The 19,813-nt window shown below is 33.1% G+C and overlaps 1 protein-coding gene across 1 annotated transcript; it reads right to left on the bottom strand.

Annotated features, from left to right (window-relative positions):
- Positions 1-18,108: 18,108 nt before the first annotated feature.
- On the bottom strand, positions 18,109-19,531 carry LOC136220749 (NAC domain-containing protein 86-like). Its single transcript, XM_066008534.1, has 4 exons — positions 19,333-19,531; positions 18,975-19,234; positions 18,633-18,812; positions 18,109-18,541 (listed from the first exon to the last, which is right to left on the bottom strand). Exons 1-4 carry the CDS (start codon positions 19,478-19,480, stop codon positions 18,428-18,430), a joined length of 702 nt encoding a protein of 233 aa, XP_065864606.1. The 5' UTR covers positions 19,481-19,531; the 3' UTR covers positions 18,109-18,427.
- Positions 19,532-19,813: the final 282 nt, after the last annotated feature.

Here is a 19,813-nt window from a genome sequence, read left to right as displayed (position 1 = left end):
CAAAGGCACGAAAGTAGCCAATGTTGGGCTTTCGTCCTTTCCAAAGTTCATATGGGGTTTTCTTAAGAATAGGTCTAACTAAAGCCCTATTGAGAATGTAGCATGCTATGTGGACAGCTTCAACCCAAAAATACTTTGGAAGCCTATTTTCACTCAGCATTGTCTTGGCTATTTCGACAATTGTTTTGTTCTTCCTTTCAACAACCCCATTTTGTTGAGGTGTTATAGGAGCAGAGAAATTGTGGTCAATTCCACTGGTTTCACAGAATTCATCAAACTGTTGGTTTTTGAATTCTCCACCATTGTCACTTCTAATATGAGCTATTCTTAGGTCTTTGTCATTTTCAAGTTTCTTAATCAATGTGGTGAACATCTCAAATGTTTCATCCTTGCTACTCAGCAAGATGATCCAAGTGTACCGAGAGAAATCATCTACAATGACTAAGGAAAATTTCTTACCTCCCAAGCTGAGTGGCTGGACAGGTCCGAAAAGATCCAAGTGTAGTAATTCCAATGGTCTTTTGGTTGAGACGATATTTTTACTTTGAAATGACTTCTTAGTTCGTTTGCCTTCCTGACAAGCATTACACAATTGATCTTTTTCAAATTTAAGTTTGGGCAATCCCTCAACTAGTTGCTTTCTAGCTAGTTTGGAAAGAAGGTCCATGCTTACATGACCAAGTCTTCTATGCCATAGCCAGGAGTTATCCTCTTTAGACACTAAGCATATATTTTTAGAAAACTGTTTTTCTAGACTCAGCATGTATACATTGTCTACACGAGGGGCAGTTAAAATCACTTCGTTTGTTTTTCCCTCGAGTATTTGACACTGAGTATCATCAAATACAACCTTTCTGCCACTCTTGCAAAGCTGAGCTACACTCAGCAGATTGTATTTGAGACCTTTAACTAAGGAGACTGACTCAATAGTTTGGTTACCTCCGATAGTACCTGAGCCGATTATCTTACCCTTCTTATTGTCTCCAAAGCTTACACTTCCACCTCGTTTAAGCTCTAGTGTGATGAACTGAGTTTCATCACCAGTCATGTGCCTCGAGCATGTGCTGTCTATATACCACAGTTTTGATTTCTCCACGCATCTCAGGTTCACCTTATTATTGTGTTCCTCCTGGTCAGTTTCATCAGAGAGGTCAGCTTGCTCAGAATAAGTGCGGTCAGCATCATCGGCCATGAAACATATATTTGCCGTTTCATCAGCTTCAGATGAGGTTGACTCATCACTATCACTCCATGTGGCCACCATTGCCTTTTTGCTTCCCTTCTTGTCCTTCTTCAGATTAGGGCATCTTGACTTGATGTGCCCAGTTTGATGACACTCAAAGCATGTGACAGATTTGGAGCTGTCCTTTTTGTATTTATCACTGAACTCAGCTTTGTACCTGTCGCCTCTTCTAAATGGCCTCTTGCTGTTCTTTTCATTCTTTCTGAACAGCTTCTTCATCTTCCTTGTGAACATGGCCATTTCCTCATCGTCCGATGAATCAGCTTCGGTTGAGTCAGCTTTCATGACGAGTGATTTTTGTTTCTTGTCTTCTGACTTTTCTTTTGCTTCAAAATTTTTCATAGAGATCTCATGAGTCAGCAGAGATCCGATTAGCTCGTCATATTTATATGTGGTCAAGTCTTGAGCTTCCTCCACGGCAGTTTTCTTAGCTTGCCAACTCTTTGGTAAGCTTCTCAGGATTTTCTTCACCTGCTCTTCTTCAGTGAAGTTCTTGCCGAGCCTTTTTAGCTCATTTATGATGTTGGTGAATCTAGCGTTCATCCCAGAGATGTCCTCATCGTCGTTCATCTCGAACAGCTCGTATAATCTCATATGTTGGTTCAATTTTGACTCATTGACCTTGCTTGTACCTTCATAGGTTACTTTAAGCTTTTTCCAAATCTCATAGGCTGACTCGCAACCTGAAATCTTATTGTATTCTGCAGCATCTAACGCACAGTGAAGCATATTGATAGCCGAAGCATTGTTTTGTAATTTTTTAAGGTCATCTTCTGACCACTCAGTTTCACTCTTAACAACTTTCTCATTGTCAACAGTTTTATATGGCACATATGGGCCTTGAACTATTGGAAGCCATGCACTCATGTTTGTGGCTTGAATAAAGTTCTTCATCCTATTCTTCCAGAATGTATAATTGGATCCAAAGAATAGGGGAGGCCAGCTAATTGATAATCCCTCTGGGAGTACCTGTGTTGTTTGGTTCCCTGGAAGGAAACGAGTGCTGTTCTCAGCCATTTATCGGGATCAGCTCAAGATAGTTATATCTTTGAGTAGTGAGCTTAGGCTATGATACCACTTGTTGGTCCCGTGTGATTAGTTCGAAGGGGGGGGGGGAGGTTAGGAACTAATATAACTTTTTCGCTTAATTAATCTTGCTGACTTGATAATTTTGGTGAGTTTAGTAACTCAGCTTTGGTCAGCTTGGCCGATCTTAATGTAAGACAGCTTTAGTCAGATGCTGACTAAGACTGTTTCACTTGAGAGTTGGAAATTGACACTTTTGTGGTCAGCTTCCAGCTCAGCACTCTAATTTACTCAGTGTCATCTTTAAACGATTTATATGCTGAGTAAATATAACAAGCAACACATGCACATATATATATATATATATATATATATATATATAAATTCAAGAGAGTTAGAAATTACTCAGTATCACTTATTTCGGTTCGGCCTCTCTGCCTACGTCCAGTCCCTAGACTCGTCCGGGCTTTTAGAATCCAATACTGAGCTCTTTAAGGGTAGAGCACAAACCGGTTACAAGGCAGTTGAATATGCAAGAGTACCTTCCTCTATTCGTCTACTCAACTCCTACTAAGTGCTACAACCCAGCACCTAGATTTCTCTACCACTGAGTATTTACAACTAAACACTCAGCTTGACACTCTCAATTCACAATTGATACAACTTGCTCTTTTTGGAATAAGAACACTTTAGATGATTACAAAACAATCAATCTAGCATTTACACAAGAAATAGAAAGTGGGTGTAAGATTTTTTCTTGTTTTTGAGTGCTTTGAACTTGTATTTTTCTCTCTTGTATATTCTGTAATTCGGCAATGATCCAAGAGGATTACTTGTCCTTTTATAGTTGAACTTTAAGGATCAAATGATTTGAATTTGATTTGTCCGTTGAATCCAAAACGGCTCTTTTGGGGGATAAGCTTCTGGTCAGCTTCAGATGTGCAGGCCTATCATGTTTTCTGATTTCCTCAGATGCCAGGCTTGTCTTCTTGTGGCATTTTGTCTTATAGCAAAGAACAGTTGACCCATACACCTCGAAATTTGGCTTTTGCGTAATTCCAAGGCTTCTATTATTGGTGCAGACAGTTGTCGAATTTGTCTTTTAGCTAACGGATCATTCATGCTGTCCTGAAGATCACTCAGCTTCACTTCGATAGTCATTGTCTTTGACTGTCACCAATTCTCATACTGAGTTCTTTTTTCACTCAGCTTCCATGGTCAGCTTCGTTCTGCAAGATCTAGTTCTGAAGCAAACTTCTTTTATGCTGAGTTCTGTTCCACTCAGCTTCTTTGATCAGCTTCTTTCTTGAGCTGTTGTTTTGAAGATGACTTATCTTCTCTTATGCTGAGTCGCTCTTCACTCAGCTTGTATTGTGTTCTCATGCTGACTTTGTCCTGTCTTAATCTTTATTTCCTTTTGCATTTATACTCAATATTGAACAAACGGATTAGTACAATTAAATCAAAGCACTAAAATTTAATTATCTCTTAATCATGGTTTAATCTTAAATGATTTTGTCAAATCAAAATCTTGTGGAAAGGTGTTTCAACAACTATAGCTAGCAACACTCTAATAGAGGTATGCCTAACTACTGGTGAGAATATCTCATTATAATCCACTCCCTCTCTCTGATTGAAACCTCTAGCAATAACTCTAGCTTTATACTTGACTCCTTCTGCATGTGATATCCCTTCCTTCATCTTGAGAACCCACTTGTAAGTAATAATCTTTCTCCCTGGAGGTGTAATGACTAAATCCCATGTCTGATTCTTATGAACAGACTCCATCTCATCTCCCATAGTTGCAAGCCATTTCTCAGTGTCGATGCTTGAAACAGCTTCTTGGTAAGTTGATGGTTCACGAGTATCCACCTCTTCAGCAACCTGTAGTGCATAACCCACCATGTCTTTAAACCCATACCTCTTAGGTGGTCCAACTCCAACCCTCCTTAGTCGATCTTGGGCTATGTTATGATGTGTAACTTCAGATGGTTAAGTATCTGATGGTGTAGATTCTGGTAGCTCAATTTATGCTTCTCGCTCTTGATTCTCACTCTGTATAGCCTGAAGCTCCACCTGTTTATCAATGTTATGAGTTTCTGTTGCAACTGTAGGCTTCACGATGGTTCTAAGCACAGAATTTTCATCAAAGACAACGTTTCTGCTCAGAATAACCCTTATCTCTGATGGAGACCAGACCCTGAAGCATTTAACTCCATCTCCATAGCCCATGAATACTCCCTTTTTGGCTCTAGCTTACCCTCATTAACGTGATAATAAACTGTGCACCCAAAAGCTTTCAGATTTGAGTAATTAGCAACCTTTCCTGACCATATTTCTGTAGGCGTCTTGAGCTGTATGCCGGCTGTGTTCACCACTTCAGCCCAAAATCTTCTATCTAACCCAGTGTTAGAGAGCATGCACCTCGCTCTCTCTAGTAGTGTCTGGTTCATTCGCTCAGCCACCATTCTCTTGTGGTGTATTCCTTACTGTGTGATACCGAGTAATCCCTTCATCCTTATAGAACTGATCAAACTCAGATGAGCAGAATTCCAGACCATTATCAGTTCGCAGTCTCTTTATCTTCTTTCCTGTTTGGTTTTCCACCAATGCTTTCCACTGCTTGAAATTCTTGAAGGCTTCATTTTTATGCTTCATCATGATGACCCAAGTCATCCTTGAATAATCATCAATCATGGACATAAAATACATGTGACCTCCCAAAGACTCAACTCGAGATGGGCCCCAACAATCAGAGTGAATGTAATCAAGTTTGCCTTTTGTTCTGTGAATAGCCTTGGGAAACTTGATGTGATGTAGTTTCCTAAAGACTCACAAAACTCCAAATTCTTGACCTTATGACCACCAAGAAGATCATCCTTTGACAGAATTTGCATCCCTCTTTCACCAATATGACCAAGTCTCATGTGCCATAGTTTTGTCATATCTTCCCGGTGAACCTTTAACAATGCAACATCAGTTGAACCTGTAACACTGGAACCTTACAGGAAATACAAAGTACCATGTTTGACACCTTTCAGACTTACATCAGAACCTTTACAAACATGCAGAACTCCATCTCTTCCTGACCAACTGAGACCCCTACTGTCTAGCAGACTCAGGGATATCAGATTCTTCGTCATCAATGGAACATGCCTGACTTCATTCTACGTGCAGAACTTACCATCATGTGTCCTTAACTTGATTGAGCCTATTCCAACTGCTTTGCAGACATGACTGTTAGCCATTGAAATATTACCTCCATCTACCTGCTTATAAGTTGAAAACCACTCTCTCATTGGACATATATGATAAGATGCTCTCGAATCAAGAACCCAAACATTAGAGTGATGAGTGTGTCCATCAGCAACTAGAATAATGTCATCTTCAGAGTTGGTGTCACCATCTCCTACAGCAGCAAAACCTGGTTGACTTTCTGATTTCTTCTTCTTCTTTGGACAATCAGTTTTCCAATGTCCTTTCTCTTTATAGTAGTTACAAGTCCAGAGGCCTGATTATCTACACCTGTATTGTTCATCGTATGACGCAACTCCCTGTTATGAAGAGATGACCTAACTTCTCCAGAGTCACAGTATCTTTACCAATAATAAATGATTGAACCAAATTCTCATATGAAAGTGGTAAAGACACCAACAGAATCAAAGCAGTATCTTCATCTTCAATTTTCACATCAATATTACGTAATTCTAATACTAATGTGTTCAATTGATCTAAATGATCCCTGAGTTGTGTACCTTCCTGTATTTGCAGGCCAAAAAGACGTTGTTTTAGAAGAAGTTTGTTTATTAGAGATTTCGTCATGTATAAACTCTCTAACTTCATCCACAGACCAGCAGCAGTCTCTTCGTCAGAGACCTCGGTGATGACATCATATGCGAGGCACAACATAATCTTCGAATGTGCCTTTTCTTCCAGAATCGCCATTTCAGTAGTGGCATCCCCTATTGCCTTGTGCAACGGTGTCTAGAGACCTTGTTGTTTCAACAAAGCCCGCATCTTGATCTGTCATAGACTGAAACTATTTCTCCTAGTAAACTTTTCGATTTTTATGTTCATAGCAGACATCTTTCTCTCCGAAAACAGAACACCGATCTAAAACCGAAAGCTCTGATACAATTTGTTCAGCGGAATTTAACGAAAGATAAATAAAAGAACAAATAAACAATTGAAACACAGATTTACGTGGTTCACCAACGTTGTATTGGATAATCCACGGGCAGAAGGAGAATAGTATTTTATTAGGAGGCAGAAGAACTGAATGCAAATTAGGTTTACATAATAGAGTATTTATAGTACTCAAAATAACCTATGAATGTTATGACTATTTAATAATGAATTAAATAGTCTTTGAATGCTCAAGTGAGAGTTATGCTACTTAATGTCTTCTTAATACCCTCTTTAATTGTGTTAAAGTTAAGAAGTTACAAAGAAGAATTTTCATCATCCATTAATCTTCTCTTTAATTGCATTAAAGTGAAACCCCCGTGTGTTATACCGATTCAAGGCATTATGACAGACGTGTATGGGCCGCTAGCTCCACACGTGCTTTTTAGGCTTTGAGGAGTGCGGAGCTGACGTCATACATGTGATGTCATTTTGCATGATATTAGATGTCCCCCCTTCTTTAGCATTTTAGACATTCTTTCAAGATTGTAAAAGTTGTTTTATGGGAGGATTTTTTGGAATTAACTCTCCAAACTATCACCTTTAAGTAGTCAAATGCCGCCTATTTTAGGCTTTTATTACGCTGATGTGGCTGACTGGAAATGGGCCTAGAATCTCATGTTTGCGGCTCCTTCATGAGAACACCCGTTTCAATGATGAGAAACTCTTCATTTGCCTTTGAGTTTTTTCAGTTCCTCAATCTCTTTTATCTTCCTTTTCATGTTCACTACACTCCTTACTCTTTATTCTCGACACTTCTCTTGCTCTTTGGAGTTCTTGTCTGTTCCCTTCTCGTTCTTACTTCAGGAAGTTGCTGCTTCTCCAAAGTAAGTTCTTTCTCTTTTTATTCTTAATTTCCTCCTTCTCGACGTTCAATGGTTCAAGCGGGCTCCTCCTGTGGTAAGGGTAAGAAACCCCAAGTAAGCCATAAGAACAAGGCTCAAAGCAAAAAGAACGAAGATGCTGAATAGCCTAAAAAACCAAGAATTCCCCATTTGCGGAATCATGAGCAACCATCTAACTATGATGAGTTTTCGTTGGCTAGGCTGATGTCCAAGTATCATGAATTCGTACATCTGGAAGTTAAGGTTCCTTCCTCTGATAAAGTGATAACTGAGGCGCTTGAGGGTCTTTTTTTTTTGTCTTTATGAGATTTTTGTTGAGAACGGAGTTCATCTCCCCTTCTCTGATAGCATCTTTAACATGCCGAGGGAGCTTGATATGTCCATCGCATTTATCTCCGAATGGTTGGCTGGCCCTTCTGGGTTTGGTTAAGGTCTGTGAGGATCTGGAATTTGTGCTGACGGGACCTTTTTATCCTTTTGTTAGAATCTACATAACCTCTATTAAATAGTCTTTAAATGAAAACAAACTCGGACACAGAACGGATTGAAATATGAAACGCATAAACACTACTAAAACTGAGTGTGTGAATGCAAGATAGATTAGAATTAGTATTAATGAATGAACAAGTAGATGAATAAGCAACCATCTAATATATATCTTGCTCTCTATTTCTATAATAACATGTACAGTTTTCCAAATCCTACACATTTTTCTACAAGTGATTAACATGAACCTCACTCTACCATTCTTCATAAGGCCAATCATCCAGATCAAGGAACGAAATCTGCCAAACTTATTACCGGATCCACATGTTTTATGCTCGGACTCATATCAGTAAACACTACCTGTTTTTCTTCATTTTCAGCAGTACTATTTATAGGCTTAGGAGCACTTGGTATCCATTTATCACCGCCATTCTCATCCGCTTCATACTTTAATTTGCAAAGAACAAAATTTCTCTGCACAACTTCAATTAAGCTTTCACATTGCAGCTTAAATTGGAAAAAACTAAAAACTCTCTACTTTATGAAATGAATTTGGGTTTTACACTCACTAAGGAAGAGGGGCAAATGCTAAATCTTGTAGTATTCAGGAGGAGATTGCACTTAATCTGGTTTTTTCTTTTCTTTTTGGTTACCGAGCAAATGCATATTAGCATTTCATTATTGGTATATTTTTATTTATTTATTTATTGCTAAGTTAATTAATGTTTATATTAAATGAAGAAAAATTAAATGCAAAATAAAAAGAAGTTTATATTTATTTATTTAATTAAGATGTCCATAATATTTTACTCATCATGTTCAATCAAAAAACGAAGTTTACACATTTATGATCTAAATACAACTCTTACGATATACATTTAATGTCTCTTCAACCCGTCTATACCAAAGATGTCACGCTATACTTCCACCAATATTATATATTGAGTTCTACGTGTAGAGGAATTAATCATATCAATGTTTGATGTGTCAATTTCTGTAAATAAAATCTTTAATTGCAACAAGTTTTAGTGTCAAGTTCAGATCGTTTTTAAAGTTTAAATTTTTAATGTTTTTTTTAAGAGGATAAATGCGAACCCATCACGTCTGAGTTTGAGAGGTGTACTAATTTGCATATGGTATTATATATATATATATATATTTTAACGTATATACATTAGTACACTATTAACGTTTTATAGAAGAAGAAAAAAATATACTGCTAATTTCAACGATTTCATTGAAACTTTTAATATATAAATTTGTGAATTTGCAAAAACCTACAATAATTATTTAATTTTTCTAAGTATTTAGTATAATATTTATTAAAAGTAGAACTGAAAAAAAAAGCTACATATAATCTTGATTTTATAATATTATAGTATTTCCATACGGATAAATTTTACGTATATGACAGTCCTTTCAAAAAGAGAAGATTATAGATATAATTGAATAATGTCATTATATACTTAATGACAGAACAAAAAGAAGTAAACTGGCAATTGGAAATACATAAAAATTAACTAGAACATAATGCAACTAGCTTAATTACTTGTAACTAAAACATAATGACTAGTCATAATAATGATTGGCATTTGACCACTGAAATGCGGAATTAAGATTGTAATCCATTTCTTTATACCCGTCAAATGATTGCATGTATGCTTGCATTTCATCAGAATAATCCTGTAAAATATATAATTACCAACATTGAGCATAAGAATATATATACTTATTAATAATATCAAAAAATGTTTAATTTATAATAATATATACATCTGTTGGATTATTTGCAAAAGTAGAAGGGAATTGATCATTAAATCCTCCATAATATGAACTTTGATTCTCTCCATAGTTAGTATTAGGTTCACCACCATATTCTAGGTTGAGCGCTGTCATATCTTCTGAATCTGTTTTTTTCTTTAATTTGCATATAGCAAAATTCTTCTGCATAAAATAATGGCAAATTTTATGAATAATTTCTACAATAAACCGGCCTTATAGACTATTGGGTTAGTGATACGTCAGTACTACTGTTGACAAGTCATCATCTCCGTAAAAATAACTTAATTGAAGAAGGAAATTGAAATGGCGGATAAGTATACGTACTTTGATAGGGAAATCAAAAGTGGCATTGTACTGATGGATAACCCAATTTGTTCTCACGGCATTAGAAGCATGACCTTGGTGGAAAACCAGAGTCTTTTTTACGCCAATTTCGAGGATCTTACGATCTTTATCAGTAACTTTCCAGAATCCAGCCTTGGTCTTCCTATCTTCTCTATGGCTATTGGAATACTTGTAGTTTGGAGCACAAAAGAAGTACCACACTTGGTCATTCGGATCATTTGACATCGCCATTGCCTTGCCTGTGAATCGTTAATTCAACAATAAATAATCAAATAAGAGTAGAAAAGAAAAACATTAGTCTATTATTAATAAACGAAGAGAACTATTAGTAATTACCAGGTATTTCTCAAGGCTCGAGCTTGAGTAGATTGATTTCAGGGATCGTGTAGACTTGATCATCGCGGCCAAGCATTTTAAGCCTCAAATAATAATTTACTAATTCTTCATCTGTTGGATAAACAGTTCCATTTTCCATGGTTGATCCACAGCAGAAATAGAAGATTTTAATTAATGTAAGTTGGGAAGACTTGAAGTCAAATAAGAAGAAGAAGAAAGATGTTGGGGCTGTTTAGAACAAGTACATGTATATATATATATACATTTTCTGCTTCTCAAAGAAGCTACTAAAATTGCCCATTAAGTGAGGGACTTGTTTGGATTTTAAATTAAAACCGCGTAATTATATTCTATATATATATAAAAAAAAAATTAAATAGTTCACTACTTACTATCCAGGGTTTTTGTATGGTTTTATGAACTTCTATTGCAATTTTAGGAAACCAATATGAACATTCTAGAATATAATATTAATAGTCCTATTTTTACATTTTGGAGACTTTTCTGTTATTAAAGGTATATTTATTATAGTTTCAAAAAAAAAAGTATATTTATTATAAGTGGTATATTAAAGGTATATTTGATATAATATCAACTAGTTTTATTACATTAAAGATGGGTAAATTACACCCATGGCCATTGAACTTTATCCATTTAACATTATGGCCACTGAATTTCAATTCTTAACAGTATAACTACTAAACTTTACACTTTTTAACACCGTGATCACTCAACGTCTCAAAACGACCGTTGACGGCCTAAAAGTAAAAAATCCAAAGCGTAATGATATTCTAAGTAACTTTAATTCCTGAAAATTTTCGTTTTGAGGTCATTTAGGTGGTGTTTTGTTAGGAGAGAGAGTGAATTTTTAGAGAGAGAAAGCTCCAAAAAATATGATTTTGGAAAATAAAAATGTGGTTTCATGGTAAATGTCATTTTGAACAATTTTAATTCTTGAATATTTTCGTTTTGAGGTCGTTAAAGGTCACTTTGAGGAGTTAGTTAAAATTGAGTGATCATCGGTGTTAAAATGTGTAAAGTTCAGTGGTCATACTGTTAAGAATTGAAGTTCAGTGGCCACAATGTTAAAACGGGTAAAGTTGAGTGGCCATGGGTGTAATTTACCCCATTAAAGATTCTCGATTTTTTTTTGAAGAAAGATTCTCAATTTTAATAAAGGGTAGTAGTATATATTTATAATTGAATAATGAATTTCAATTACATTTTTCTGTCATAAAAGTTACATTTTCAATTACATTTTTCCGTCATAAAAGTTACATTTTAGACCAGTAATATTTTCCATTTTGGGTCGTAGAAATTATTTTTCTAGCAAAAATATTTCCAAAGAAAATTAAACATTTTTTATTTAAAATATAATATGGAGATTTATAAAATAATGATGCTCGATCGTATACACTTGTGATGCGTTGACTACACTAGAGTGGATCATCTGTGTAAATTTTGATGTCAAAGTTAAAAAGAGTAATAAGAGAATGAAATAAAGACGCAAAGTTGGTAGTTGACGGTATACTCTCTAGTGAAACTTATCCGATTTTGGTGCTTTACTTTTACATTGAAAGAGTTTCTTCTTGAAAATCCTGAGTTTTCACTTACGTTTATCATTCGTTTAGCGCATTTAGTGGCAAGGTACGCATTTCCAATGCTAACGTTATCTATTCTAACACTGAGCCATACTTAAAGTCATTATTAATTCAATCGAATGAATAATTTTCACCTTAAAAAATATTTACTTTAAATATTTTGGTTGTATAACTATATTAGTAATACATTAAATATTCTTAAACACTTTGATAAAAAAAAAACATTTATTACTCTCTCCATCTCATTATATAAGTCGTTTTAGAAAGTGATTTTTTTTTTCAAAATATAAGTCGTTTTGGTTTTCCAAGAAGTTTTATTTTGGTTTTTTGGTCCAAACATTAATATTTTATCTTGATTTATGTGTTTTTTTAATATTCCAATGTTTATTACCCAATATAGTTACATGAGAGATAAAATTTTTTAAGTTAACCAATGCAAATTTATTAATTTGACTCAACATTAATTGTATTTTTTAATTTGTGTGAAATCTCTAGAATGACTTATATTATGGGACATATATGTATGTGGAACATTAATTGTATTTCTTAATTTGTGTGAAAATTTCTACAATTACACTTTGGTAAAATTTATTAATTTGACTCAACATTAATTGTATTTCTTAATTTGTGTGTAAAATTCCAAATTACACTTTCATATGTATGTGGAACATTAACTTATATGTGACAAATTTAGTTGTTAACATTTTACTTGTTTTTTTTTTTTTTTTTGTAATTATGTTAGTAAATAGATATAGGCCCTGTTTGGTAAAGAGCGATTTTGACCAACTTTAGAGGTTTGACCACTGAAACCGCTAATTGGAGTGTTTGGTGGAGAGAGTTTTGGGATGAAAACGCTAATTTAGAAAAAGCTCTTAAAAGGAGCTTTTTCAATTAGCGTTTTGCAATATTAAAATTAATGGACTTCTTTAACCCTAACCCTAATAGATAGACTCCCTCTTCTCCTGCGCCAAAATTAATGCCCTTATTCGTCTTTTTGCACAAACCGCTATAACAATCAGCTAATTTTTACCAAACAGGTCTACACAAACAGCTAGTCAAATCAGCTAATGTAATCAGCTAACAGCTAACAGCAAATGTAATCAGCTAACAGCTAACAGCTAATTCCCAAACAGGACCATGATCGATGTTTGGAAGTTCTAAAGTAATAGTTAAATAACAGTCACACAAACTTTTCAAATTTTCGATAACATAGATCTAAAATTGACCTTATTTAACAATATTAGATTTAAATTTGTGTCATTTTATACATTAGAGATAAATCTTTAAAACGTTAAGACTAATAAAAAAAATAAATAAAATGATACGAGAGCATAACTATAACTATACAACCTGTCCCATCTAAGCATACAATAGAAGCCATAATTACGAGTGACCCATGGTTCTTGAATTTTAGTTATCACTAAGCTAGATTTGTAAAATTTTGGACGAATTAATTCAAATTTTATAAATTGAAATTCATTATATTTACGTAAACTTATCAAAACTTATCAACTTAGGCCCATTTGTTTGGGGGAAAATATTCTGCAGGAAAATATTTTCCCAATTTTTCAGTGTTTGTTTGGGCAGAAAAATAAGTCAAAGGAAAATAAGTGGTAAGTCAATGGAAAATGAAGGAAGAAATAAGGGAAAATGTTTTACCCTTACATTTTCCTCAAAACATACGCGTTTAGAGAAAAATGGGGAAAACGTTAAAAAAATATAAAAATACAAAAAATATGAAACATGAAAAAACATGAACAATGTGAAAACGTTACAAAACACGAGAATATGAAAAAAAACCCGTAAAAAACATGAAAATATGAACAAACACGAAAAACACAAAAACGCAAAAAAAAACAAACACTTGAAATCACAAAACATGAACAACGCGAAAAAGTGACAAAACATGAAATATACAAAAACGTGAAAAATACAAAAAAACACGAAAAGGTAAAAAAAAATATGAAAAACATGAAAACGCGAAAAATGCTAAAACGCACAAAAAAAGCAAACACTTGAAAAATCACAAAACATGAAAAATCCGAAAAAGTGATAAAACACGAAATATACAAAAACGTGAAAAATACAAAAAACAGAAAAACGTAAAAAATATGAAAAATATGAAAACGCGAAAAATGCTAAAACATAAAAAATACGAAAAACATGAAAAAAACGTGAATAAGACGAAAAAGTAACAAAATGCGAAAATAAAAAACGCGAAAAAAGAAAACGTGAAAAAGGGAAAAAGCGAAAAACTAAACGTGAAAACACGAAAAAATGAAGACAAATGCAAAAAAAAAAACACAATAACGTTAATAACACAAGAAAACGTACAAAAAATGCCAAAAATATGAAAATGTGAAAAAACGTTTTTTGTGTTTTTAACATTAATTTTTTTCACATTTTCGTATTTTTCCATTTTTTTCCATGTTTTTATTTTTTAATATATTTTTTACTTTTCGTGATTTTCGTGATTTTCGCATTTTTTCAATTTTTGTGTTTTTAACAAATTTTCACGTTTTCTCGTGTGTTTTTTTCATGTTTTTCTGTTTTCCATATTTTTTTTTCAGGTTTTCGTGTTTTCCACATCTTTTCACGTTTTTTAAGGTTTTCGTGTTTTCCACATTTCTATTCCATTTTTTTTTTGTTATTCTATTCCTTTGGTGCTTAATTTGTGCTTAATATATGTAGATCTCTTTTTTGTGTTTTATATATACAATTGAAAATAAAAAAATACAGAAAATCTATATTTAGTGGTTGGAAAATATTTTCCAGTGTTGTAACCAAACACCGGAAAATATTTTCCAGTGTTGTTGCCAAACACAGAAAAATATTTTATTTTCCTGCACAATATTTTCCCTACATAAAATTTTTCAGAACACAATATTTTCCCCAAAACAAACGGGGCCTTAATAACAAAATTAATATCTAAAGTTGGATTTAAATTAAATTATACTGTACATGATTCAATTTTTTAATAACTACTTTGATCTTTAATTCAAAAGTTTTGACATTGTAAAAGTAAAAAAAAAAAAAAAAAATATGTGGAGCTTTCATTGTAAAGTTTTGAGATAGTTGCCTATAATTTTATATCTTTTTGTTAGATTTATCGGAAATGGTCAAGTTAGGATTATTCTTCCACATCGGACTCATATTTTGGTTTATTGCTGGAATTGGCATACTACTTTTAATGATAAAATAGTGAATTGGAGTGACAAAGTTGAGTTTCTTCTTACCCAAGCTTTGGGGATTGAGAGAGCGCACATCTTGCATAGTGGGACTATTATGGGTAGCTATCATAAGATTATGATTGCGTGGAAGCCCTCGGATGATGGATATAGTGATCGTTCCATAATTCACTAACATGTGATGTTTTTGATGGTCTATTGTAATTTATGAGTGCTAAATTGATATATTTTAGATGTTTTTACATAAAAATAATAATTAGAGTCTCCATACATAATTTCCATAAAAAAAAAAATTAGCATTTTACTGCGATAGTGGGTGCTCAAGCCTCTAGTTTTCCGTGGATCTATCCCTGGATGGATGGGTAAATGCTAATTGTTATGGGGCTAGTAAAGGAAACATGTGGTTTGCTTCCATGGGGGTTGATTCATAATACTTTGGGGCACTGGGTTTATGGTGATTGTAACCTAGGGATTGACCCGCTTTCCTAACAGAGCTTTGGAAATCTATAATGGGTTAGATTTAGCTTGGACAAAGGATTTCTATAGAGTTGCTGTTGAGCTTGATTCTCAGATGGTCGTTCGTCTTGTTTCTATTCATGAGTTTTCCGTACATAGATACTATTGAATTATCGATGGGTGTAAGCGTTCATTGAACCAAAATTGAAATGTAGAGTGCAACATGCCTTCCGAAAGGTAATAAAGCAACTGATTAGATGAAGAATTTTACAGGAAATCTTTCCTTAGCCATAATAAATGTAGTGCATCGTCTGTAGGTTTCTAGAATCTTCTTTTTACTAATATTTGTGGGATGAACACCTCAAGTTCTATTTGTTTGTAGTTATTTTGTTTTTGTTCGATGGAAACTTAACACTTCATGTATAATAAAAAAAGAAATAAAATAAATATTATATATTAAAAATTGAAAAAATCGAAAAGGATAAAAATACTCAAGGTGTTCATTGATTTTGCTTTATTTTTTTAACTAAGGATACAAGTTACCGTCATCAAACTTTTAAATCCCACTATTGATTTTGGAAATTAGTTAAGTTGGATGGTTCATTTTTATACTTATTGTTTTTGTTATATTAAGCCCTTAAATTATTATTTTTCATTTATAAATTTTATCTTGAAATGTAAATTTTATTTGAAATGATAATCTAATTTGTGTTGAAAATATGTGGTGTATAATTTTTAGTCCATTTTATAGTTTGGTGTATAACTTTTAAACTGAATTTACTTGTATAAAAATATATCTGAATTTACTTGTAATCTCTACGACGTATTTAAATTGAAAATGACATGTTAACACAGATCAACGTGTTATGTTAATGCTTTTCAACTCTAAAAAATAAAAATGCATATTTGAGCATTTGAGCATCAAAAGCATGTGAGGAATCATTTTAGACCGAAGAACAAACTTTAAAAAAAAATCGAGGAATAAAATATTAAAACAGGTTAAAGTTGTAAAAAAAATTAATCTTGACATACAAAATATTATAATTTCAATCCTAACGTTTTTCAAATACGCAATTAAAGACATCACTAACAGAAATTGACATTTCAGATGTTGGTGTTGTTAACCCGCCTATACCAAGATGCCATGTCATACATACTTCCACCAACATTATATGTTGAGTTCTATCGTGTAGAGGGATTAAAAATATCAACATTTGATGTGTCAATTTTTGTGAATAAAATCTTTAATTGCAACAAGTTTTTAGTGTCAAGTTTAAATCGTTTTAAAGTTTAGATCTTTCATATTTTTATTGTCTTTTAAGAAGATAAGTTCGAACACACAGATTTTGAAAGGTGTATCAATCGACATTTGGTATATATTTTTTATATATATTCTAACTTATATACATTAATACACTATTAACGTTTTCTAAAAGAAAATATGTACACTACGAATTTCAATGATTTAATTGAAACTTTTAATATATAAAATTATGAATTCGTGAAAGACCTACGATAATTGTTTAATTTTCAAGTATTTAATATAATTATATATACTTATAAAAGTGGAAGGCAAACTATAGAGGTGCAAACCATATGCGAAAGTGAATAGCCACTGCTGTCGGCAGTGGATACACTTACGAACCAAAAAATAAAAATGGAAGGCATGAACAGTGCCAATTCCATTAATTTTCCAATTTCTCCCAATTCTGCCCTTATTATTGCTTCCTTTTCTGCCCTTACTATTCTCATATTTTTCCAGATTTCGTTCCACATCTAAATAGGAGCAAAACGGCACCGTCTTTCACTTCTTCCATGATCGGTCTTTTTTTTCTTTGGAAGATGGTAAATTACACTCATAGCCACTGAACTTTACCATTTTAATATTGTGGCCACTGAATTTCAATTCTTAATAGTATGGCCACCGAATTTTATACTTTTTAACATCGGTGGCCACTCAACACCTCAAAATGACCGTTGACGGTCTCAAAATAAATAATTCGAAGAGTTAATGATATTCTAAGAAACTTTAACTCTTGAAAATTTTCGTTTTGAGGTCATTTAAATGTTGTTTGGTTAGTAGAGAAAGTAAATTTTTAGAGAAAGAAAGCTCCAAAAAATGTGATTTTGGAAAATAAAAAATGTGATTTTATGGTAAATTTCATTCCGGACAACTTTAATTTTTAAATATTTTCATTTTAAGGTCATTAACGGTTATTTTGAGGAGTTAGTTAAAATTGAATGGCTACCGATATTAAAAAGTGTAAAGTTCAGTAGTCATGCGGTTAAGCATTCTAAGCCTTTATCTTATTTTTGAATATTCACCATTAGATCCAAACTTACTAAAATTTTAAGGTGAAAATTCCTTAATTTTTGGATTATCAGATTTTTTAAGTTTGGATATTCATTTGGTTTACTAGGCGTTTAGTGTTTAGTGGAGAAAATCTTTATATTTTTAGTTATTATATATAAAGTAGTTAAAATAACTACCACCAATCACATGATCAAAGTAGTTAAAATATAAATCAATTTGATAAAATTGTCAAGTTATTTTTTTCAAAACGAAGTAAGGGTATCTTTCTAGTATTTATTAAAAGTAGAGCTGAAAAAAAAAATATTACATATAATCTTGATTTCATAACATGATAATATTTCTACAGGGACACATTTTACTTATATGACAGAATACATGCGAATAATGTCATTATATACTTAACTACATAGAACAAAAAGAAATAAACCGACAATTGGAAATACATACAAATTAACTAAAACATAATGCAAATGGTTTAATTATTAGAGGGAATCACTTTTAGCAAGCTTTCGAGAAAGGTTAGATCCCATCCGTCGAATTAGAGTTTCTTCTGTCCGATTCAGGCTGATTGGATCACCAAATTACCTTCCACTGAGATTATTTCTAATTAAGATATATGATTAGTCATAATAATGATTGGCATTTGACCACTGAAGTGCGAAGTTAAGATTGTAATCTATTTCTTTATACCCATCAAATGATTGCATGTATGCTTGCATTTCGTCGGAATAATCCTGTATAAATATATAACAACCAACATTGAGCTTAATAATATAGATATATACTTATTAATAATATCAAAATGCTTAATTTATAATAATATACCTCTCTTGGATTATTTGCAGAATTAGAACCGCGTTGATTATTAAATCCTCCATAATTTGAAGCATAATAAGAACTTTGATTATCCGCATAGTTAGCACTGGGTTGACCATATTCCAAGTTCAGTGCTGGCATATCTTCTGAATCTATCTTTTTTTTTAATTTACATATAGCAAAATTCTTCTGCATGGAATAATGGCAAATGTTACGAACAATTTCTACAATAAACCAGCCTTATAGGCTATTGAGTTGGTGATGCGCCAGTACTATTGTTCACAAGTCATCATCTCCGTAAAAATAACTTAATTGAAGAAGGAAATTAAAATGGCGGATAAGTATACTTACTTTGATAGGGAAATCAAAAGTGGCATTGTACTGATGGATAACCCAACTTGTCCTGACAGCATTAGAAGCATGACCTTGGTGGAAAACCAGAGTCTTTTTTACGCCAATTTCGAGGATCTTACGATCTTTGCCGGTAACTTTCCAGAATCCGGCCTTAGTCTTCCTATCTTCTCTATGGCTATTGGAGTACTTGTAATTTGGAGCACAAAAGAAGTACCACACTTGGTCATTTGGGTCATTTGACATCGCCATTGCCTTGCCTATGAATCATTAATTCAACAATAAATAATCAAATAAGCTTACAGAAGAAAAACATTACTCTAATTATTAATGAACGAAGAGAACTATTAGTAATTACCAAGTATTTCCCAAGGCTCAAGCTTGAGTAGATTGATTTCAGGGATCGTGCAGACTTGATCATTGCGGCCAAGCATTTTTAGCTTCAAATAATAATTTACTAATTCTTCATCGGTCGGATGAAATCTATACCCGGTTCCATTTTCCATCTTTCAACCACAATAAAAAAAACAGAAGACTTTAATTAATTATTTTGGGAACACTTGAACTCAAAGAAGAAGAAGAAAGTTGATGTGGCTGTTTAGAACAATTACATGTATATATATATACACATTTTCTGCTTCCGAAAGAAGCTAATTAAATTGCCCAGTAAGTGATTCTAAATTTAAACCGCGTAAATATATTCTTATATAAAAAATAAAAAATAAATATATTTTTATGAACTTCTATTGCAATCTTAGGGAACTAATATGAACATTCTAGAATATAATTTTCCTACTTTGAAATTTTGAAGACTTTTCTGTTATTAAAAGGTGTATTTA

Source organism: Euphorbia lathyris, chromosome 2 (genome assembly GCF_963576675.1).
Source record: "Euphorbia lathyris chromosome 2, ddEupLath1.1, whole genome shotgun sequence".
Classification (NCBI taxonomy): Eukaryota; Viridiplantae; Streptophyta; class Magnoliopsida; order Malpighiales; family Euphorbiaceae; genus Euphorbia; species Euphorbia lathyris.
The sequence above is the reverse complement of the archived record's forward strand: the minus strand, read 5'-3'. Positions and strand labels throughout refer to the sequence as shown.

Excerpts from the sequence above, each read along its gene's own strand:
- LOC136220749 (XM_066008534.1), bottom strand. The coding sequence starts at position 19,480 with ATGGAAAATGGAACCGGGTATAGATTTCATCCGACCGATGAAGAATTA. Across the intron at positions 19,235-19,332 it reads TGAGCCTTGGGAAATACTTG|GCAAGGCAATGGCGATGTCA; the intron begins GTAATTACTAAT and ends AATGATTCATAG. Across the intron at positions 18,813-18,974 it reads CTTTTGATTTCCCTATCAAA|AAGAATTTTGCTATATGTAA; the intron begins GTAAGTATACTT and ends TATTCCATGCAG.